General features: G+C 48.7%; 1 protein-coding gene across 1 annotated transcript in view; it reads left to right on the forward strand.

Annotated features, from left to right (window-relative positions):
* LOC143783373 (uncharacterized) overlaps positions 1 to 11868 on the forward strand; it is a 45558-nt gene extending 33690 nt beyond the window's left edge. Inside the window, exons 2-3 of the mRNA XM_077271788.1 lie at positions 1023 to 1164; positions 11641 to 11868. Coding sequence (XP_077127903.1) covers positions 1023 to 1164; positions 11641 to 11839 — 341 coding nt within the window. The 3' untranslated portion in view covers positions 11840 to 11868. The remainder of the gene's footprint in view (positions 1 to 1022; positions 1165 to 11640) is intronic.
* Positions 11869 to 25092: the final 13224 nt, after the last annotated feature.

A 25092-nucleotide genomic window follows, 5' to 3' on the forward strand; every position in this document is an offset into this window, starting at 1 on the left:
CATACTGCCCCTATGTACAAGAATATTACTACTATAATACTGCCCCTATGTACAAGAATATAACTACTATAATACTGCTCCTATGTACAAGAATATAACTACTATAATACTGTCCCTATGTACAAGAATATAACTACTATAATACTGCTCCTATGTGCAAGAATATAACTACTATAATACTGCCCCTATGTACAAGAATATAACTACTATAATACTGCCCCTATGTACAAGAATATAACTACTATAATACTGCTCCTATGTACAAGAATATAACTGCTATAATACTGCCCCTATGTACAAGAATATAACTACTATAATACTGCTCCTATGTACAAGAATATAACTACTATAATACTGCCCCTATGTACAAGAATATAACTACTATAATACTGCTCCTATGTACAAGAATATAACTGCTATAATACTGCCCCTATGTACAAGAATATAACTACTATAATACTGCTCCTATGTACAAGAATATAACTGCTATAATACTGCCCCTATGTACAAGAGTATAACTACTATAATACTGCTACTATGTACAAGAATATAACTACTATAATACTGCCCCTATGTACAAGAGTATAACTACTATAATACTGCCCCTATGTACAAGAATATAACTACTATAATACTGCCCCTATGTACAAGAGTATAACTACTATAATACTGCCCCTATGTACAAGAATATTACTACTGTAATACTGCCCCTATGTACAAGAGTATAACTACTATAATACTGCCCCTATGTACAAGAATATTACTACTATAATACTGCCCCTATGTACAAGAATATAACTACTATAATACTGCCCCTATGTACAAGAATATAACTACTATAATACTGCTCCTATGTACAAGAATATAACTGCTATAATCCTGCTTATTGACAGTTTCCATCTCTGTATTTGTCTTACATTACACGGTAATATCAGCAGTTGATGTGAGACACTTTGGAGATCTAGAACTTTGTTACTGACGGTAATTTCCGGTGACTTATATTATGTCCTTTTTCCTATTAGGCGAAGCTGCCGGAGTCGATGTCTCGGAGAATCCGGGGCTTTTTTGGGGCGGCGAACTTCTGGGCTATTATATTGTACAACATCTTAGCCCTGAACAGTCTGGATTTCGCTCTGCTGGTTGCCAAGAGGATTCTGATCACAGGTGAGTGACGGGTGAATATATGGTACCGGCTGTATATATGGCAGTTGGTCACTGTAAGTCCGGCTCTTGCCAGGAGGAAATATTATCTGTGTTATATTTAGTATAATATGAATTGTGAGACAACTAAGACATGGAGCGCTCAATACTTTTTCCGTAGAAGCAGAATAAGGTCCCCCCCCCTCCCCCCCAGCTATGGTATCCAGGTGCGTTCTTTTAGACAACCCCTGTTATCTTGCACAATGCTTTTAGTAATTTTACTCTTTGGACACTAGATGGCAGCAAAATTCAAGACAATTTTATCATACACTGACATACTCATAGGGTATGTGCACACGCTGCGGATTCCATTGCGGAATTTTACACAGCGGATTTGATTAAATCCGCAGTGTAAAAAGTACTGCGGATTTATCGCGGTTTTTTGTGCGGTTTCCACTGCGGTTTTTGACACCTGCATTTTTTAAATATGGAGCAGGTGCCAAACCGCTGCGGATTCCGCACAAAGAATTGACATGCTGCGGGAAAAAACCCGCAGCATTTCCGCGCGTTTTTTTCCGCAGCATGTGCACAGCGGTTTTTGTTTTCCATAGGTTAACATTGTACTGTACACCGCATGGAAAACTGCTGCGGGTCCGCAGCGTCAAAAACACTGCGGATCCGCAGCAAAAACCGCAACATGTGCACATAGCCATACAGAAGTTGTTCTCCAGGCTGGGCCGGACTGGCCATCTGGCAAATGCCAGAAGGGCCAGCATGGTTGTGGACTGCATTGTCTGCAACATTGTTAACAGAATCGGTGTTCTCAAGATGCCCATACTATTAAGTTGTGACGGAGCACAATGTCGCTGACTCAGTCACTTACCCCACCAGGCCATCGGTATCATTAGAAATATTGCTCTTGTAGTAAATCTTGCTTTTCTCCATTTAGGGTAATATTAGTAATATATCCCATCAAGTGCTTGGGGATGGGGACAGCATTGGCATGTGTGATTTCAAATGCCAGGGCTGAATTTCAGCCCCAGTCCGCACCTGTCTCCAGGATTAGGGGGGCAGGCGCCACCTCTGCGCCCCTATAGCTGCACCTCTGTGCCCCCTATAGCTGCACCTCTGTCCCCCTATAGCTGCACCTCTGTCCCCCCAATAGCTGCACCTCTGTCCCCCCTATAGCTGCACCTCTGTCCCCCCTATAGCTGCACCTCTGCACCTCCTATAGCTGCACCTCTGTCCCCCCCTATCGCTGCACCTGTCCCCCCTATCGCTGCACCTCTGCACCCCCTATAGCTGCACCTCTGTCCCCCTATAGCTGCACCTGTCCCCCTATAGCTGCACTTCTGTCCCCCTATAGCTGCACCTCTGTGCCCCCTATAGCTGCACCTGTCCCCTATAGCTGCACTTCTGTCACCTATAGCTGCACCTCTGTCCCCCCTATCGCTGCACCTGTCCCCCCTATCGCTGCACCTCTGCACCCCCTATAGCTGCACCTCTGTCCCCCTATAGCTGCACCTCTGCATCCCCTATAGCTGCACCTCTGTCCCCCTATAGCTGCACCTCTGCATCCCCTATAGCTGCACCTCTGTCCCCCCCTATCGCTGCACCTGTCCCCCCTATCGCTGCACCTCTGCACCCCCTATAGCTGCACCTCTGTCCCCCTATAGCTGCACCTCTGTCCCCCCTATAGCTGCACCTCTGTCCCCCCTATAGCTGCAACTCTGTCCCCCCTATCGCTGCACCTGTCCCCCCTATCGCCGCACCTCTGCACCTCCTATAGCTGCACCTGTCCCCCCTATAGCTGCACCCCTGTGCCCCCTATATCTGCACCTCTGTCCCCCTATAGCTGCACTTCTGTCCCCCTATAGCTGCACCTCTGTGCCCCCTATAGCTGCACCTCTGCGCCTCCTATAGCTGCACCTCTGTCCCCCTATAGCTGCACCTCTGTCCCCCCTATAGCTGCACATCTGTGCCCCTCTATAGCTGCAACTCTGCGCCCCCTATATCTGCACCTCTGCGCCCCTATAACTGCACCTCTGCACCTCCTATAGCTGCACCTCTGCATCCCCTATAGCTGCACCTCTGTTCCCCTATAGCTGCACCTCTGTCCCCCTATAGCTGCACCTCTGTGCCCCCTATAGCTGCACCTCTGCGCCTCCTATAGCTGCACCTCTGTCCCCCCTATAGCTGCACCCCTGTCCCCTTATAGCTGCACCTGTCCCCCTATAGCTGCACTTCTGTCCCCCTATAGCTGCACCTCTGTGCCCCCTATAGCTGCACCTCTGTCCCCTATAGCTGCACCTCTGTCCCCTATAGCTGCACCTCTGTCCCCCTATAGCTGCACCTCTGTCCCCCTATAGCTGCACCTCTGCATCCCCTATAGCTGCACCTGTCCCCCTATAGCTGCACCTCTGTCCCCCCTATAGCTGCACCCCTGTCCCCTTATAGCTGCACCTGTCCCCCTATAGCTGCACTTCTGTCCCCCTATAGCTGCACCTCTGTCCCCACTATAGCTGCACCCCTGTCCCCTTATAGCTGCACCTGTCCCCCTATAGCTGCACCTCTGTGCCCCCTATAGCTGCACCTGTCCCCTATAGCTGCACTTCTGTCACCTCTATAGCTGCACCTCTGTCCCCTATAGCTGCACCTCTGTCCCCCTATAGCTGCACCTGTCCCCCTATAGCTGCACCCCTGTCCCCTTATAGCTGCACCTGTCCCCCTATAGCTGCACTTCTGTCCCCCTATAGCTGCACCTCTGTGCCCCCTATAGCTTCACCTGTCCCCTATAGCTGCACTTCTGTCACCTCTTTAGCTGCACCTCTGTCCCCTATAGCTGCACCTCTGTCCCCTATAGCTGCACCTCTGCTAATCTGATAGCTTCTTCTTCTTATATTATCATCCTGCCCTTACTGTGATGGAAATCATATCTCCACATCCCAACTTCTTCCTGAGCCAACCTGAAAAAGCAGAGCTGCAGTGTAAAGCATGGGCTGGGCAGGGACTAAAGTCCAGACCTGGGATTGAAAAGCGCACTGGTCCATCCTGCCCCCTCCACTTCTACAGATCGGGGGTCACTATGGCTCCACGACAGTTGTTAATGGTATCTGTGTCCGGAGGGTGTGGCGGCCCACCTCTCTTTGGCCAGATGGGCAGTCCGGGTCTAGTGCAGAGCAATAATAAGGAGCAGAGGATCCGATGGGGACGAATGTGGACTGGGGACGGTCAGAACAGCAACTCGAGGCTCTGGCAGCGGTTGGGCTGAATTTTGGGTTTCCTCAGATAATGTTTCTGTAGTCACTGGTCTTAGTTGTTTGCTAATGGTGTAAAGCTGCAGTGTAAAGCATGGGGGATATACACTGTGTTCCAAATTATTATGCAAATAATATTTCCTCATATTTTCTCTAAATTACCTATCTGAATTGCAGTCATTGTTATTTTCCAGTCATCTACTATTCTAGTATAATTACAATGTTTTGGAACAAACTGCCTATGAAAACAGTATCTTTTTAAAAAAATAAACACTCAAAATGCATGTTCCAAATTATTATGCACAGCAGAGTTTTCAACCTTTTTTTTTTTATTTTGAACAAAATAATGGTGAATTGTGAAGTTACAAGCATTATCAGCTTATTACAAAATGAAATCAAACAGTTTTCAAGTGAAAACTTTATTCTAGGTGATGTTACATTTGCACATAGGACCCCTTGTTGGAAAGAAGCCTCAGAACTCTCTCGTCCATTGAATGTGTCAGTTTTTGGATGGTTTCTGCTTCAATTGTTTTGCATGTGGACACAATACCCTCCCAGAGCTGTTGCTTAGATGTAAACTGCCTCCCGGCATCATAGTGTCACGGGGGTACTGGGTAGACTAAGGCTGGTTACCCGGGCCCCTGCGATATCCCTCAGGCTAGGAAAACCCTGTCTGTCCCTCTCCCAGAGTTTACACTGATGGTGTGCTTGTCTGGGCCACCAGGCCTGACCCTGACTCCTGTTTCAGCCCTATGCTGAAACCACCACCCGCCACCCAGTGATTAGACCACACACCAACCCCCACAGAAAGCACAGACAGGGAAAACTAAAAACGCACCACGCCGCAGACACACAGGAAAACACTATAATGTGCACAGGGCAAAACAAATACAAATATAGGAAGGAGAAATATGACAAAGGATAATACACCACCAGATACGATATTTCCTCTCCTAGACCACCACTCCAGACCGGAATCACCAGGCATGAGGCACAAGCTATAATCGGCGACGCCCAAAGTCCAGCAGAACTATTTAAAGGCAGTGGGCGCGTGACCCAGCCTTCAGCCCGAGTACCAGCTAGATTAACCCCGGACAACCTAGATAAAATCTAGTCGGCGCCACTGAGCGTATAGTGGACAAATGTGGAATTACCGCTGTCTGTCGGACGCCCTAGTGTGAATAGCGTCCGACATGACAGTACCCCGCCTTCTACGAGGGACCCCAGGGCCCTCACAACTTATAGGACCCGGCTTGTCCGGATGGCGACGGTGAAACATACTGACCAGCCGGTCCGCATGAATGTCCGAGGCTGGTACCCAAGACCTCTCCTCCAGCCCATAACCACGCCAGTGTACCAGGTACTGTAATGTGCGGCGCACTACTAGAGAGTCAACCACCTTGGAGACTTCAAATTCCAAATTGCCATCCACCAAGACTGGAGATGGCGTCGGCGTCGCGTCCACGGAACCCACCACCTTTTTTAATAACGATCTGTGGAACACGTTGTGTATCTTATAAACTGTAGGAAGCTCCAATCGGTAGGCTACCGGGTTAATGATGGCGGCGACCCTAAATGGACCAATAAACCTTGGACCTAATTTCAGGGATGTTATTTTGAGTTTTATGTTTTTTGTGGACAACCACACCCAGTCACCCACACTCAGGTCCGGACCTGGCACCCGTCTACTGTCAGCCACACGTTTGTACCTAGCACCCACACTCAGCAAGCGCTGTTTCACTCTCGTCCAGACAGATGACAGTTGTGCTCCTAGCTGGTCCTCCTCCGGGATACCAGCAGAGCCCCCCTGATGCAGAGTACAAAATTGAGGATGATGCCCGTAAACACAAAAGAACGGGGACTCCCCAGACGACTCCTGGCGGTGATTATTGATGGCAAACTCCGCCAAAGGAAGGAACGTAGACCAACCACTCCTCCTGATTATCAGAAACAAAGCAGCGTAAATACTGCTCCAAATTCTGGTTCATATGCTCGGTCTGACCATTTGACTGAGGATGAAACGCCGAAGAATGCGATAACTTGATCCCCAGCCGTGAGCAAAATGCTTTCCAAAATTTTGCCACAAACTGAGTACCTCTATCAGACACGATGTCAGACGGAACCCCGTGAAGTCTGACCACCTCCTGCACAAATACCTGAGCCAGAGTCTTAGTGTTAGGCAACGAAGGCAAGGACACAAAGTACGACATCTTTGAGATCCGATCAACAACCACCAAGATGACCATGTTCCCAGCTGAGGAGGGCAGGTCTGTAATAAAATCCATGGAGATCTCAGTCCATGGCCTACTGGGTACCCCTAGAGGATGTAATGTGCCAGCAGGATGGGAGCGAGGCGTCTTAGCCCTAGCACACGTGGTACATGTTGATACGTACGAGACCACGTCCTGTCGGATTTTGGGCCACCAAAACTGACGTGACACCAACTCCAAGGTACCCCTAACCCCTGGATGGCCAGCCAGAACAGCATCATGATGCTCACCCAACACCTTTAGGCGAAGATAGAGCGGTACAAATGATTTGTTAATGGGAAGCTCTGGTGGTACTTCCTCCTGAGCCTCGGCAATCTCAGCCTCAACCTCTGTCGTGAGAGCCGAGACCACTACACCCTTTTGGAGGATGGGTACCGGATCTTCCCGAGGTTCTCCCCCCGGAAAACACCTGGATAAAGCATCTGCCTTAGTGTTCTTAGACCCCCATCGGTAAGTAACAAAAAAGTTGAATCGCGTGAAAAACAACGCCCAGCGAGCCTGCCTGGGGGACAGACGCTTGGCTGACTCTAAATAAAGCAGATTTTTATGGTCGGTGATAACTGTAACCTGGTGGACCGACCCCTCCAAGAAGTGTCGCCATTCCTCAAAAGCCAACTTGATAGCCAACAACTCCCTGTTGCCGATATCGTAGTTACGTTCGGCGGGCGACAGCTTCTTGGAAAAGTAGGCGCATGGACGCAACTCGCCCAAGGATGAGCCGTGTGACAGCACCGCCCCCACTCCAACCTCAGACGCATCAACTTCCACGGTAAATGGTTTTGATACGTCTGGTTGCACCAGAATGGGGGCCGAAGCAAAACTGTTCTTCAGAAGTTCGAATGCGCGCACAGCAGCCTCAGGCCAGGCGGAGAAATTGGTACCATTTTTCGTCATGTCAGTGAGCGGTTTAGCAATGGTAGAAAAATCTTTGATAAACTTCCTATAGTAGTTATAAAACCCAAGGAACCGCTGAAGCGCTTTTAGGTTATCATTCCGTTCCCAACGCAGCACCACTTGCACCTTAGCGGAGTCCATTTTAAACCCTGAAGCAGACACAATATAACCCAAGAAAGGCAACTCCTGGACCAAAAATACACATTTCTCCAATTTAGCATAGAGCTTATTTTCCCTGAGTAGCTGTAACACCTGCCTAACATGCTCTAAATGAGTATCACGGTCTCATGAATAAATGAGAATGTCATCTAGGTACACAATAACGAATTTCCCCAGGACATGCGAGAACACATCATTTATGAAATGTTGAAATACTGCAGGCGCGTTTGTCAACCCAAATGGCATCACCAAATTTTCAAAATGACCCTCAGGGGTATTAAAAGCCGTCTTCCACTCGTCATCACCTTGACGGACTCTTATGAGGTTCTACGCCCCCCTGAGGTCAAGCTTGGAGAACCACTTAGCACCAGCCACCTGGTTGAACAAACCAGGTATCAGTGGCATAGGGTATGGATCACGAACCGTAATCTGGTTTAACTCCCTGAAATCCAGACACGGGCGTAGTCCGCCATCTTTCTTCTTAACGAAGAAGAACCCTGCTGCTACCGGCGAGGGCGAAGGCCTGATGTGCCCTTTGCTCAAACTCTCAGCAATGTAGTCTTTTAAAGCTTGTCTCTCCGGACTGGAGATGTTAAACATCCTTGCTTTCGGCAATTTGGCCCCTGGTTTAAACCTAATAGTACAGTCATAGGGGCGATGTGGTGGCAACTCTGAACAACCCTTCTCTGAGAACACATCCGCAAAATCCAGCAGTGACTCAGGAATGCTTGGAGTCACAGCGAACACACATGTGGCCAGGCAATTCTCCTGGCAAAATCCACTCCACTGGATTGTTTTCCAGTTAATCACCGGGTTGTGCATAGATAACCACGGAAAACCCAAAACCATTTGTGCAGGAAGATTACCGACTACCTAACATGTAACCTGCTCGAAATGTAGGACCCCAATGTGGAGTTTCACCTCAGCCACAAACTCAGTAATCTCCCCCTGTGGAAGAGGAGCAGAATTGATGGTAACCACCCGGGTAGGATGAGGCAGTTTTTCGACCGTGAACCCGGCCGTGCACGCAAACTCCTCATTAATGAGATTAGTGGCCGACCCACTATCCACAAAAACAGTGATTGGCAGCTCTCTGCCAGCGACCTTAACCCTGGCAGGGAGCATACATTGAGAGACCACAATGGAAGATATGCATAAGCTCAGATTAGCCTCTTCCACACCCTCTGAGCTTAGTAGTTTTCCGCCGTTGCGCTTTTCTTAGATAACAGAGGACAAGCATTTACATAATGCCCATTTTTACCACAGCAAAAACAGGCTCCCTGCTTCCTGAGTGAGGGGGCTCGATGATATGACACCCTTGCGATGTGCATAGGCTTCGTGGTCTCACCTGCAGCAACCTCATGTGTACCTACGCCCTCCCCCATAGGCGGCGTCTCTTGCACCCCCTGACGCAAACGGAGATCACTGCGGACAAGACTCATAGCAGACTTTAGAGAAGCAGGAGTCTCGTACATCAGGAGGGCTTGTTTAACCCTTCTCGAAACCCCATGAACAAACTGACTCCGCGGCGCGGGGTCATTCCATTGTGTGTCCACCGCCCAGCGGCGAAATTCAGAACAGTAATCCTCCGCCATTCGCTCCCCTTGGCAGAGAGCGCAAATTTTAGATTCTGCTAGAGCCATTCTGTCAGGATCATCATAAATGAGCCCAAGAGCAGAAAAAAAAATCTCCAGAGTTAAATGCAGCTGAATCAGATGGGAAAGAAAATGCCCAAGCTTGGGGGTCTCCGTTCAGTAATGACAATACCAGGCCCACACGCTGAGCCTCATTACCTGAGGAAACCGGGTGCATACGAAAATATAATTTGCAAGCTTCACGAAAAACAACAAATTTACTGCGTTCCCCAGCAAACCTCTCAGGTAAAGGGATCTTTGGTTCTGCAACTCTACCTGCAGTTTCAGCTTGCACATTAGATACTACAAGACCCTGTTGTTGAACCGCCCCCTTCAACTCAGTAACCTGAAAGGACAGCGCCTCCAACTGGCGGGTTATGGAAGTCATGGGATCCATGGAATACAAAATTTTGGGGCCGATTATAATGTCACGGGGTACTGGGTAGACTAAGGCTGGTCACCCGGGCCCCTGCGATATCCCTCAGGCTAGGGAAAACCCTGTCTGTCCCTCTCCCAGAATTTACATTAATGGTGTGCTTGTCTGGGCCACCAGGCCTGACCCTGACTCCTGTTTCAGCCCTATGCTGAAACCTCCACTCACCACCCAGTGATTAGACCACACACCAACACCCACAGAAAGCACAGACAGGGAAAACTAAAAACGCACCACGCCGCAGACACACAGGAAAACACTATAATGTGCACAGGGCAAAACAAATACAAATATAGGAAGGAGAAATATGACAAAGGATAATACACCACCAGATACGATATTTCTTCTCCAAGACCACCACTCCAGACCGGAATCACCAGGCATGAGGCACAAGCTATAATTGGCGACGCCCAAAGTCCAGCAGAACTATTTAAAGGCAGTGGGTGTGACCCAGCCTCCAACCCGAGTACCAGCTAGATTAACCCCGGACAACCTAGATAAAATCTATTCGGCGCCACTGAGCGTATAGTGGACGAATGCGGAATTACCGCTGTCTGTCGGACGCCCTAGAGTGAATAGCGTCCGACATGACACAGACACTCCTTTTGATGATGCTCCAGAGGTTCTCAATGGGGTTGATGTCAGGGGAAGATGGTGGCCACACCATAAGTTTGTCCTCTTTTATGCCCATAGCAGCCAGAGATGCAGATGTGTTTTTTGCAGCATGAGACGGTGCATTATCATGCATGAAAATGATCTTGCTGCGGAAAGCACAGTTCTTCCTCTTGAATCATGGCAGGAAGTGTTGTTTTAGAAACTCCACATAGATTATGGAGTTCATCTTTACCCCTTCAGGGATCATAAAGGGGCCAACAATCTCTCTCCCCGTGATTCCAGCCCAAAACATTACTCCACCTCCTCCTTGTTGGCGCCTTAGCCGTGTTTTCATGGGGTGTCCATCAACCAGCCATCCTCCACTCCACCCATCTGGACCATCGAGCGTTGCATGGCACTCATCGGTGAACAAAACAGTTTGGAAGTCAGTCTTCATGTATCGTTTGGCCCACTGGAGCCGTTTCTGCTTGTGTGCAGTGGATAGAGGTGGTCGACAGGATGGCTTACGCACCTCTGAAGAACCCTGCATCTTGTTGTTCTGGGGACGTTGGAGGCACCAGCAGCTTCAAAAACTTGTCTGCTGCTATGACAAGGCATTTTTGCAGCTGCTCTTTTAACCTTACACAATTGCCTGTTGGAAAGAGTCCTCAATTTGTCCTTATCAGCACGCACACGTGTGTGCTGGGAATCAGCTACATACTTCTTGATTGTGCGATGATCACGATGAAGTGTCTTGGCAATGTTGATTGTAGTCATGCCTTGACCTAAATACTCCACAGTTTGTTGCTTCTCAGCAGCCGACACATCCTTTTTCTTTCCCATTTTGGCAAAAAATATAGGCTGCTTAATAATGTGGAACAGCCTTCTTAAGTAGTCTTGCCTTTATTTGGACACACCTGCCAAACTAATGTGCACAGGTATCTGCAATTGCTGTCAGTGATATAAAGAGCCCTGACACACATCACCATCAATGAGTGTACATGACAAACCAAAAAATTCTAACCTTATCACTCCTAAACTCTCTGTGCATAATAATTTGGACACAGTGTAGAGCATCAGCCTGGGATTCTTAAGAGACAGGCGTGGCTTTTTTTACTACCGTAGACTCCAATAGACAGGGCCTACTTAGTGCTGGAGCATGTAGAATGCACTTCAGTGATTGAGGAGCCTGAAGACCCCCAGAGTAATGTTTGGGGGGCTGAGGTAGAACTGACCCCATGCATCTCCTCCGCTTCCAGGCTTCCCGGTCAGCACGCTGTCCATCCTGTTTGTGACGTACTGCGGAGTTCAGCTCATCAAGGAGCGGGAGCGCGTCCTGGCCCTAGAGGAGGAGAGGAACGAGAAGCTGAAAGCCGCCTGACCCTACACCCAAAGACCCCCAGATCCCGACCCCCCGCAGATCAGTGCTGCAGGACGCCCCCTGCACAGGAGCTGTGAATCTCCACCCAGAACCAATAAATATTTTATATAAGGATGAATTCTGTTACTTTGTATCAACAGGTGGAATCATTTAAAGGGCCAGCGTCCAGACTTCATCATCACACACAACTGGGCAGCTGTGTACTTTGTATTTCAGCTTTTCATTCTGTGCAGGATCTCTGCTTGCTGTCATTGATTGAGAATATTGCATATCGGAGGACAAAAATCCTTTCTGACCTAATACTTGTCACTGCTGAGGGTTTGCTACAGTTGTGTCCAGTGCAGCCAATCCTCTGTGTAAACTATCAGGATAATGTTGCTGATGCCTAGACAAGTGTAACAAATCCTCTGCTGTAATAAGTATTAAGTCTGTGCAGGTTTTTAGCCTCTAGATGGAAACAGGAATGTTCTCGTTCACTGACAGCAAGCAGATTTATGGAACAGAAATCTGAAGTATTTCAGACAAGTAACCTGGAATCCCCATGATTATTGGGTCTGCAGGATGTTTTTCCGGAGTATTGGACTCAGTCCCATAATCTGCCATACAGGTAGTGATGGAGCGTCGCCAGCAGAGGTTGTCAGCTGACAACATCCTGGCTCAGAGATATCTCAGATCCCGGCTGTTTAACTGTTTGTGTGCTGCAGTCTTGAGTATCACAGCTTGTAAACGCTTTGTATAGATCACATAAGAAAACCTCGCATTGCCCTCGCTACAATGTTATTCAGTTAGGCAGTGCTCATCTCTGAGTATTTCCTCACCTCGAATTGGAGGAAAAATTTGCAGCTTGCTGCGATCGGCCACATGAAACTGCCGAGACTCGTACGGCCCACGGACCATGTGTGTGCACACCCATCTCATGGGAAACCCAATATTTCATCAGCCGAGTACTGTAAATTCACAGCGTAACCCATTAGAATAGAAGAGATAGAATAAAAGAAAAAAAATGGCTTTGGGTCCCCCATATTATTCCTAACCAGCTGAGAGAAAGGCGACAGCTGGGGGCCGATGTTTATAGCCTGGAAAGGGGGTAATAAACATGGAACTTCCCAGGCTATTAATGCCAGCTCACAGCTGTATACTTAGCCTTTTCTGGCTATTAAAGTGGGGGAACTCCCCAAAAAAGATGAAGGATTTTTAAGAACCAGCATGATGTGACTGCAGCGCCCCAGAGTCCTGGTCGTTGCAGTAATGTCGTTCTTCCACCAGGGGGAGTGATGTTACGTCTGAAGGCAATAAAGGAGATCTTCCTACCAGGTATCACAAACCATACACCACACTTCACACTCCAGTCCACCAGGGTGGCCTTGCTCCTATCTACTAGGGCACTTTTCACAATTAGGTAAAACTGGTGGGCTGGATAGAAAGTTAGTCAAGCTGACTGGGCTTCACCCAGGCAGTATCCAGGAGCGAGATGCTGACTGGGCCTCTCCCAGGCAGTTCCTGTCAGGCAGACAGGGGGAAAAGAGGAACATCAGAGCTGCAGACAGAGAGGTCCCTGACGGGTGGGATTCTGTCAGAGGCCTAGATAGAGTGCCACGGAGCTGCGCCTACCCCACGTGCGGCAGCATCCTAAGGAAGGACACGAAGAGAATTGTATTGTAGCGGGTGAGAAACGAAGTCATAGCACAAGGAGAGGAATCCAGAAGGAGTTCTGCCCTGCAAAAGGCTGCCTCCTTCTGAGGTGCAGAATCCGGTAGCCGGAACACCGAGGGAGCAATTGTCTCCAAGCCTTGCTTTAGAGACCGGCAGGACAGTCAATTCCACGTTGGCTGCCCGACCATATACCCAGGAGGCACAGTGGCAACTTGTGGGGGCTGGGGCGTCTCTAGGGTCCCTGTAAAAAGTCTCATTCCACCAGTCATACGGGTTTGTCCTATCCACACCATCTGGGGGACAGAGAGGAAGACATAACATGTAGAACATCTACAACAGTTGTGAGGACCTTACCGAGAAGCTCAGCAGGGAGGTACTACAACACACAGGTGCTAGTGGAAGGCTATTGATTTCCACCTGGATAAGGGGACTCTGGATTTGCCTTCGGACAGGCCGGACTCTGCCTACCCTGTGGTCTGTACCCTGGACTGTGGATGCTGAAGCTTCCAGTAAAGTTAAAGAGACTGCAACCTTGTGTCCTCACTCTTCACCGCATCTTACATCATCCACCATCACCACCTACACCTCTGGGAAGCCCTGGGGATACATTTCACCTGTGGGAAGGTATACCATCTAGCTGCCATCACTTCACCCCAGCGGACCCCTAAGCAGCGTCGGTCACCCTGACCGAACACCACAGGTGGGTGGTTGGTGAGGTGGCAGCTCTGGCGGCTGGTGAGGTGGCAGCTCGGGTGGTTGGTGAGGCGGCAGCTCGGGTGGTTGGTGAGGCAGCAGCTCGTGTGGTTGGTGAGTCGGCAGCTCGGGTGGTGGTGAGGCGGCAGCTCGGGTGGTTGGTGAGGCGGCAGCTCGGGTGGTTGGTGAGACGGCAGCTCGGGTGGTTGGTGAGGCGGCAGCTCGGGTGGTGGCGAGGCGGCAGCTCGGCTGGTTGGTGAGGCGGCAGCTTGGGTGGTTGGTGAGACGGCAGCTCGGGTGGTAGTGAGGCGGCAGCTCGGGTGGTTGCTGAGGCGGCAGCTCGGGTGGTTGCTGAGGCGGCAGCTTGGGTGGTGGTGAGGCGGCAGCTCGGGTGGTTGGTGAGGCTGCAGCTCGAGTGGTGGTGAGGCTGCAGCTCGAGTGGTGGTGAGGTGGCAGCTCTGTTGGTGGTGAGGCGGCAGCTCGGGTGATGGTGAGGCGGCAGCTCGGGTGGTTGGTGATGTGGTAACGGCTCGGGTGGTTGGTGGGGTGGCAGCTCGGGTGGTTGGTGAGGAGGCAGAGTGGTTATTGCAGGCTGTAGGCTTTCCTGAAGAGATGGGTTTTCAGGTTCCGTCTGAAGGATCCGAGGCTGGGGGATAATCGGACATGTTGAGGCGTGAAATTCCAGAGGATGGGGGATATTCGGGAGAAATCTTGGAGGCAGCCGTGCGAGGAACGAATAAGTGTGGAGGACAGTAGGAGGTCTTGGGAGGATCGAAGATTACGTGAGGGAAGATAGTGGGAGATTAGTTCAGAGATATAGGGAGGGGACAGGTTGCGGATGGCTCCGCAGATCAGTGTCAGTAGTCTGAACTGGATTTGCTGGGGAATCGGGAGCCAGTGGAGGGATTCGCAGAGGGGAGAAGCAGGGAAGTAGTGAGGAGAGAGGTGGATTAGCCGAGCAGCAGAGTCGAGGACAGACCGGAGTGGTGCAAGAGAGCCAGCGGGGAGGCCACAGAGGAGAGCGCCACAGCAATCGAGGCGGGAGACGATGAGGGCATGCATAAGAGGCTATCTATTATCTATTATTTACAGGTGGGTACGGAAAGTATTCAGACCCATTTAAATGTTTCACTCTTTGTTTCATTGCAGCCATTTGGTAAATTCAAAAAAGTTCATTTTTTCTCATTAATGTACACTCTGCACCCCACCTTGACTGAAAAAAACAGAAATGTAGAATTTTTTGCAAATTTATTAAAAAAGAAAAAATGAAATATCCCATGGTCATAAGTATTCATACCCTTTGCTCAGACACTCATATTTAAATCACATGTTGCCCATTTCCTTGTGATCCTCCTTGAGATGGTTCTACTCCTTCATTGATTGGGAAAGGCGCACACCTGTCTATATAAGACCTCACAGGTTACAGTGCATGTAAGACCGAATGAGAATCATGAGGCCAAAGGAGCTGGCCAAGGAGCTCAGAGACAGAATTGTGGCAAGGCACAGATCTGGCCAAGGTTACAACAGAATGTCTGCAGTACTCAAGGTTCCTAAGAGCATAGTGGCCTCCATAATCCTTAAATAGAAGAAGTTTGGGACCACCAGAAGTCTTCCTAGACCTGGCCGTCCAGCCAAACTGAGCATTCGTGGGAGAAGAGCCTTGGTGAGAGGTAAAGAAGAACCCCAAGATCACTGTGGCTGAGCTCCAGAGATGCAGCAGGGAGATGGGAGAAAGTTCCACAAAGTCATCTATCAGTGTAGCCCTCCGTCAGTCGCGCCTTTATGGCAGAGTGGCCCAACGGAAGCCTCTCCTCAGTGCAAGACATATGAAAGCCACATAGAGTTTGCTAAAAAACACATGAAGGACTCCCAGACTATGAGAAATAAGATTGGTCTGATTAGATGAAGATAGACCTTTTTGGTGAAAATTCTAAACGGTATGTGTGGAGAAAACCAGGCACTGCTCATCACCTGCCCAATACAATCCCTACAGTGAAAACCTCTTCTAGAGTACTCTGGACCTCAGACTTGGCCAAAGGTTCACCTTCCAACAAGACAATGAGCCTAAGCACACAGCTAAAATAACAAAGAAGTGGCTTCAGAACAACTCTGTGACCATTGTTGATGGGACCAGCCAGAGCCCTGACCTAAACCCAAGGTTTTTTTTAGTCAAGGTGGAGTGCAGAGTGTACATTAATGAGAAAAAATGAAAATTTTAGAATTTACCAAATGGATGCAATGTGTTGTGAATTCTATTATTGGGCTTCCTCCGGTGGTTATCAGTGGTAGCGCTGCTGTCTGTTCTTCACAGCAGTTATCAGGTGTGTCCTCTCTGGACTGGGCTATTTAGTCTGGCTTCACCCTTTAGTGAGTGCCAGTTGTCCATTGTATCTGGAGGATTCACATCTCTTCATGGTCTCTCCTGCTTCCTGGTCTTTTCACCAAGATAAGTCCTGCTTGTTTTGCAGCCCACATTTTGTGGGCCTAAAGGTACCGTCACATTAAACGACGCTGCAGCGATAGCGACAACGATGCCGATCGCTGCAGCGTCGCTGTTTGGTCGCTGGAGAGCTGTCACACACACCGCTCTCCAGCGACCAACGATGCCGAGGTCCCCGGGTAACCAGGGTAAACATCGGGTTGCTAAGCGCAGGGCCGCGCTTAGTAACCCGATGTTTACCCTGGTTACCAGTGTAAAATGTGAAAAAAACAAACAGTACATACTCACATTCGCGTCCCCCGGCGTCCGCTTCCTGCACTGACTGAGCGCCGGCCCTATCAGCACAGCGGTGACGTCACCACTGTGCTGTACTTTCTCTTTACGGCGCTCAGTGTGGGAAGCGGACGCCGGGGGACGCGAAGGTGAGTATGTACTGTTTGTTTTTTTCACATTTTACACTGGTAACCAGGGTAAACATCGGGTTACTAAGCGCGGCCCTGCGCTTAGTAACCCGATATTTACCCTGGTTACCAGTGTAAAACATCGCTGGCATCGTTGCTTTTGGTGTCAAACACGACGATAAACGCCGGTCTGACGACCAAATAAAGTTCTGAACTTTGTTCAACGACCAGCGATATCACAGCAGGATCCTGATCGCTGCTGCGTGTCAAACTAAACGATATCGCTATTCAGGACGCTGCAACGTCACGGATCGCTAGCGATATCGTTTAGTGTGAAGGTACCTTTATTGTTCAGTGCATTTTATGTTTTTTCTTGTCCAGCTTAATCTGTGTAAGGATTTATGCAGTTAAGCTGGAGTCTCTGGAGAGGCAGATATGCCCTCCATGTCTTTAGTTAGATGTGGATTTTTTGTATTTTCTGTGGTGGATATTTCCTAGTAGTCTTCCGAGCACAGTCCTGAGCCTATGCAATGTGATAGGATTGTGTCTAGAGCTGAACAACAAGGATTCAGACGTCAGAATAGGTTGTGTTTTTATTGCGGCGATTCTGCTCATGTTATTTTTGATTGCCCTAAGCGTACCAAGAGAATCGCTAGTTCCGTTACCATCAGTTCTGTACAACCTAAATTTCTGTTATCTGTGACCCTGATCTGCTCATTATCGTCGTTTTCTGTCATGGCGTTTGTGGATTCAGGCGCCGCTTTAAATTTAATGGACTTAGAATTTGCCAGACGTTGTGGGTTTCCCCTACAGCCTTTGCAGAATTGGCTAAAAATAAACCTCAGTTCTGGACACAGGTGACCATGTGTATGGCGCCAGCCCATCAGGAAGATTGTCGTTTTCTGGTGTTGCATAATCTGCATAATGTTATTGTGCTGGGGTTTCCATGGTTACAGGTGCATAATCCGGTGTTGGATTGGAAATCTATGTCTGTGACTAGTTGGGGTTGTCAGGGGGTTCATGATGATGTTTCTTTGATGTCAATTTCCTCCTCCCCCTCTTCTGAAGTTCATGAGTTTTTGTCAGATTTCCAGGATGTTTTTGATGAGCCCAAGCCCAGTTCCCTTCCACCGCATAGGGACTGTGATTGTGCTATTGACTTGATTCCAGGCTGTAAGTTCCCTAAGGGCCGACTTTTCAATCTGTCTGTGCCAGAACATGCCGCCATGCGGAGTTATGTTAAGGAGTCTTTGGAGAAGGGGCATATTCGGCCATCTTCTTCTCCATTGGGAGCAGGTTTCTTTTTTGTTGCCAAGTAGGATGGCTCCTTGAGACCCTGTATTGATTATCGCCTCTTGAATAAGATCACGGTCAAATTCCAATACCCTTTGCCTTTGCTCTCTGATTTGTTCTCCAGGATTAAGGGGGCTAGTTGGTTTACTAAGATTGACCTTCGAGGGGCATATAATCTTGTTCGTATTAAGCAGGGCGACGAATGGAAAACTGCGTTTAATACGCCCAAGGGCCATTTTGAATATCTTGTGATGCCATTCGGACTCTCTAATGCTCCATCTGTGTTTCAGTCCTTCATGCATGATATATTTCGGAATTATCTTGATAAATTCATGATTGTATATTTGGATGATATTTTGATTTTTTCGGATGATTGGGAGTCTCATGTGAAACAAGTCAGGATGGTATTTCAGATCCTTCGTGATAATGCCTTGTTTGTGAAGGGGTCTAAATGCCTCTTTGGAGTACAGAAGGTTTCTTTTTTGGGCTTCATTTTTTCTCCTTCATCTATAGAAATGGATCTGGTTAAGGTTCAGGCCATTCATGATTGGATCCAGCCCACATCCGTGAAGAGCCTTCAGAAATTTTTGGGCTTTGCTAATTTTTATCGCCGTTTCATTGCCAACTTCTCCAGTGTGGTTAAACCCCTGACCGATTTGACGAAGAAAGGCGCTGATGTGACGAATTGGTCCTCTGCGGCCGTTCTGCCTTTCAGGAGCTTAAACGCTGATTTACTTCTGCCCCTGTGTTGCGTCAGCCGGATGTTTCTCTTCCTTTTCAGGTTGAGGTTGACGCTTCTGAGATTGGGGCAGGGGCCGTTTTGTCTCAGAGGAATTCTGATGGTTCCTTGATGAAACCGTGTGCCTTCTCTCGAAAGTTTTCGCCTGCGGAACGCAATTATGATGTCGGTAATCGTGAGTTGTTGGCTATGAAGTGGGCATTTGAGGAGTGGCGACATTGGCTTCTGTGTTGGCTGGCCATCCTGGGATTTTTGGTACCAGAGATTTGGTTAGGTCATTTTGGTGGCCTTCTTTGTCATGGGATGTGCGTTCCTTTGTGCAGTCCTGTGGGACTTGTGCGCGGGCCAAACCTTGCTGCTCACGCACCAGTGGGTTGCTTTTGCCTTTGCCGGTCCCTGAGAGGCCTTGGACGCATATTTCTATGGATTTTATTTCGGATCTTCCGGTTTCCCAGAGGATGTCGGTTATCTGGGTGGTTTGTGACCGGTTTTCTAAGATGGTTCATTTGGTACCTTTGCCTAAATTGCCTTCCTCTTCTGAGTTGGTTCCGTTGTTTTTTCAGCATGTGGTTCATTTGCATGGCATTCCGGAGAATATTGTGTCCGATAGAGGTTCCCAGTTTGTTTCCAGGTTTTGGCGGGCCTTTTGTGCTAAGCTGGGCATTGATTTGTCTTTTTCTTCCACATTTCATCCTCAGACAAATGGCCAAACTGAGCGAACTAACCAGACTTTGGAAACTTATTTGAGATGCTTTGTGCCTGCCGATCAGGATGATTGGGTGGCTTTCTTGCCATTGGCCGAGTTTGCCCTTAATAATCGGGTTAGTTTGCTACCTTGGTTTTACCTTTCTTTTGCAATTCTGGGTTTCATCCTCGTTTTTCTTCGGGGCAGGTTGAGCCTTCTGATTGTCCTGGGGTGGACTCTGTGGTTGACAGGTTGCAGCAAATTTGGGCTCATGTTGTGGACAATTTGGTGTTGTCTCAGGAGGAGGCTCAGCGTTTTGCTAACCGTCGGCGGCGTGTGGGTTCCCGGCTTCGGGTTGGGGATTTGGTCTTGTTGTCTTCCCGTCATGTTCCTATGAAGGTTTCTTCCCCTAAGTTCAAGCCTCGGTTTATTGGTCCTTATAGGATTTCTGAGATTATCAATCCAGTGTCTTTTCGTTTGGCCCTTCCAGCCTCTTTTTCCATCCACAATGTTTTTCATAGATCTTTGTTGCGGAAATATGTGGTACCCGTCGTTCCCTCTTTTGATCCTCCTGCCCCGGTGTTGATTGATGGGGAGTTGGAGTATGTTGTTGAGAAGATCTTGGATTCTCGTTTTTCAAGGCGGAGGCTTCAGTATCTTGTCAAGTGGAAGGGTTATGGCCAGGAGGATAATTCGTGGGTTGTTGCCTCTGATGTTCATGCTGACGATTTGGTTCGTGCCTTCCATTTGGCTCGTCCTGATCGGCCTGGGGGCTCTGGTGAGGGTTCGGTGACCGCTCCTCAAGGGGGGGTACTGTTGTGAATTCTGTTCTTGGGCTTCCTCCGGTGGTTATCAGTGGTAGCGCTGCTGTCTGTTCTTCACAGCAGTTATCAGCTGTGTCCACTCTGGACTGGGCTATTTAGTCTGGCTTCACCCTTTAGTAAGTGCCAGTTGTCCATTGTATCTGGAGGATTCACATCTCTTCATGGTCTCTCCTGCTTCCTGGTCTTTTCACCAAGATACGTCCTGCTTGTTTTGCAGCCCACATTTTGTGGGCCTTATTGTTCAGTGCATTTTATGTTTTTTCTTATCCAGCTTAATCTGTGTAAGGATTTATGCAGTTAAGCTGGAGTCTCTGGAGAGGCAGATATGCCCTCCATGTCTTTAGTTAGATGTGGAGTTTTTGTATTTTCTGTGGTGGATATTTCCTAGTATTTTAATACTAACCGCATAGTACTCTGTCCTATCTTTCCTATCTAGCTAGATTGGCCTCCTTTGCTAAATCCTGTTTTCAGCCTGTGTATGTTTATTCCTCTCCTCTCAGTCAATATTTGTGGGGGGCTGCCTATCCTTTGGGAATTGTCTCTGAGGCGAGATAGCTTTCCCTTTTCTTTCTATAGGGTTAATTAGTCCTCTGGCTGTGTCGAGGTGTCTAGGATCAGTAGGTACATCCCACGGCTACTTCTAGTTGCGGTGTTAAGTTCAGGGTCCGCGGTCAGTACAGATACCACCATCTCCAGAGCACGTCTCATGCTGCTCCTAGGCCACCAGTTCATAACAGCAATGAAACAAAGAGTGAAAAATGTAAAGGAGTCTGAATACTTTCTGTACCAACTGTATCTATTATTATCTATCATCTATTATCTATCTACATTACGCGTCTCGGAAAGTGGCGCTTTTTTGTTGTTGCAAACTTTGCATTTTTCTTTTGACCACTTAAATAAAACAGAACCTATACATGTTTGGTATCTGTGAACACGTAATGACCTGGAGAATCATAACGGCAGGTCAGTTTTAGCGTTTAGTGAGCATGGTAAAGAAAAAAAAAAAACGAAATTTGTGGAATTGCCTTTTTGCAGATTCACTGCCCTTCGATTTTTTTTTTCCTGTTTTCAATATACGATATGGTAAAATCAATGGTGAAGTTCAAAAGTACAACTCGTCCTGCAAAAAAAAACAAGCCCTCACGCGGCCATATTGACAGAAAAACATTAAAAAGTTATAGCTCTGGGAAGACGGGGAGCAAAAAACAGAAACTCAAAAACAGAAAATCCCACGGTCATTAAGAGCTTTTTGTTTTACTGCAAAAAAACTTGCACATTTTGCAAAATGTCGCAAAGTTTGGCAAAAATGTTCTGCTTTATATAAAATCAATCTTGGTGGAGGCTGCTGTACATTTCCACAAACATTTTAGTGACTTTTCAAAAAGTTTAAAATTAAAAAAAAAAAAAAAATCGCATGAAAACTTCTGGAAAGTCTAAACCCTGCCCACAAATGCTTAAAACAAAACAGACGTACACAAAACAGGGAGTTTAGGAAAGGTACAAATGAAAAGATGATCATGGTGCAAATGGAAAGCTGGCAAAATCTGCCCCAATCAATGGTGAATCGGCCCCTTCATCTCTAATGAGTAAGTCTGTTCTCCGCCGACATCTGCTTATGATCAGTCTGTCTCTGCCATCTCTAATCCATATTTTCCTTTACAGAAGTTCAGTTCTCACATGGCGCGGTCATTGGCCTGGTTATTCCCATCATTCTTGTTCTTGCTGCCATCGACTCTGCAATTTCTTCTACGTAGCAAGAAAGTGATCAGGCCACAAGCATGAAATGGTTTCACCAACAGCTGCAGTGTCTGACAGAACAGGCACAGATTCTGGGTAGAGTGCAAGAGACACCTTCTAGTGGGTAGAAAGACCCTGCGCTAAAGCTGTAATATAACTGATCCGTATGTGCACGATGCACAGCGACCTTACAGAGGCCTGTAGTATGCCAGCATGCAAGGATGTGTGACAGAGTGGTGAGCGCAGTGCTCGTGCCAGGAGTCCGGTGATGCTACCGGCACATGTAAAACACATTCCCTAGTGGTGTGCAGCTTACTTCTGGTAGCGGTGAGCGCAGTGCATGTGCCAGGAGTCCGGTGATGCAACTATCTGGAGAAGTGGAGAGCACGGTTTGTGTGCTGAGCCTCCGATGGTGCTGAAGGATTACTGCGGAGGGTAGGACGGCGGAAGACCTGGGGAGCGTCCTACCGTGGTGTCAGGTTCCCTCCGTGCCCTCCGTTAGCCAATGCAGTAGACTGGCGGTGCGCTTCGGCCAAAAAGCGCAGAAGCGCAGTGGCGAGGTTGGAGGTGGTCATGGTCTGGGTGACGTCACCAGAACTGGGGGACGGGTGCATGAGAGGGCCAGTAAACCAACACGTTTCAAAGGACTCAGTCCTTCGTCAGTGCTGCTGACCCCACCTTAAACCTGGCCATATATATATATAGACGTGCGCCCCCCACTGTGTCCCACTGATGCCTATTGATGAAATATGCACTTAGTTAAAGGAGGACAGGTGACCAATCTGCATATTCAATTATCTACTTTTCATACCGTTTCCCCGAAAATAAAACATCTCCCGAAAATAAGACCTAGTTGTGGTTTTGCAAAACTGCTAGATATAAGGCCTCCCCCGAAAGTAAGACCTAGCAAAATTGTTTTTTGGTAGCATGCCCGCTAGAACACCAGAGCATACAGCTGTGATTCTTTTTCGCCCGCCACCGTTGTCCCCTACCTTCACTGTCTGTTGCAGGACATGAAGACCGGTGCCCAACCCTGATGTTCCGTTCTGCGGCCATCACTTGTAAAGGTGCAGGCAATGCATCAAGAGGCCCGTCACCTGCCGCCTTCCCCGTTGTCAATTGTCAGCCTGTCGTTAACCCGTCTCCTGCTGCCATACCGTACTGTAGTCTCCAGGGCCGGACTGAGCATCGGGCACTTCTGGCAAATGCCAGAAGGGCCGGTGATTGTAGTGGGCCGCTCGATCTGTTCCTGCTTCCAGGGCACACCACGCAACTACGGGATCTCCCTCCTGCAATGATGCCACATGGATGTTCCCCTGTACTGTGAATGGAGAGCGGCCATCCCATCCCCATGTAGAGAAGCAGCACCGGCAGCCTCCGCCCGCAGAGCATGAGCACACCATCAGGGAACCACGCACAGACAGCACAGAGTGATGACGCTGCGGTCACCCGACCACGAGGGGGCATGAGCGCTCATTATCCCCTGCAGCGCCGGACAAGTGTGTGAGGTGCCGTGCCGCAATAGTGATTGCAAGACCCCAACGACTCCCACACACATTAGGCCCCACACACAACAGATGGAAATTATTGGCAATTATCAAGACACCCTCAATAAAGGAGAGGTTCTGCAGGTGAGGACCACAGACCACATCTCGGTACCAATGCTTTCTGGCTGATGTTTTGGTCACTTTTGCATGTTGTTTGTGCTTTAACACTCGTGGTAGCATGAGACGGACTCTACAACCCACACAAGTGGCTCAGGTAGTGCAGCTCATCCAGGATGGCACATCAATGCGAGCAGAGGCAAGGTTTGCTGTGTCTGTCAGCTTACGGTCTAGAGGCTGGAGGTGCTACCAGGAGACAGGCCAGTACACCAGGAGACGTTGATGGGGCCATAGAAGGGCCCCAGCAGCAGGACCACTACCTCCACCTTTGTGCAAGGAGGAACAGGAGGAGCACTGCCAGAGGCCTGCAAAATGACCTCCGGCAGGCCACAAATGTGCATGTGTCTGCACAAATGGTTAGAAACTGACTTCATGAGGATGGTCTGAGTGCCCGACGTCCACAGATGGGGGTTGTGTTCACAGCCCAACACCGTGCAGGACTCTTGGCATTTGCCACAGAACACCAGGATTGGCAAATTCGCCACTGGTGACCCGTGCTCTTCACATATGAAAGCAGGTTCACACTGAGCACATGTGACAGACGTGACAGAGTCTGGAGACGTCGTGGAGAGCGATCTGCTGCCTGCAACATCCTCCAGGATGACCGGTTTGGCAGTGGGTCAGTAATGGTGTGGGGTGGCATTTCTTTGGAGGGCCGCACAGCCCTCCATTTGCTCGCCAGAGGTATCCTGACTGCCATTAGGTACCGAGATGAGATCCTCAGACCCCTTGTGAGTCCATATGCTGGTGTGGTTGGCCCTGGGTTCCTCCTAATACAGGACAATGCCAGACCTCATATGGCTGGAGTGTGTCAGCAGTTCCTGCAAGATGAAGGCATTGAAGCTATGGACTGGCCCACACGTTCCACAGACCTGAATCCGATCGAACACATCAGGGACATCATGTCTCGCTCCATCCACCAACATCATGTTGCACCAGACTGTCCAGGAGTTGGTGGGTGCTTTAGTTGAGGTCTTGGAGGAGATCCCTCAGGAGACCATCCGCCGCCTCATCAGGAGCATGCCCAGGTGTTGTACAGTAGGGAGGTCACACAGGCACGTGGAGGCCACACACTATACTGAGCATCTTTTCCTTGTCATGAGGCATTTTCACTGAAGTTGGATCAGACTGTAATTTGATTTTCCACTTTGATTTTGAGTATCATTCCAAATGAAGACCTCCATGGGATATTCATTTTGGT

Source organism: Ranitomeya variabilis, chromosome 6 (genome assembly GCF_051348905.1).
Source record: "Ranitomeya variabilis isolate aRanVar5 chromosome 6, aRanVar5.hap1, whole genome shotgun sequence".
NCBI classification, from domain to species: domain Eukaryota; kingdom Metazoa; phylum Chordata; class Amphibia; order Anura; family Dendrobatidae; genus Ranitomeya; species Ranitomeya variabilis.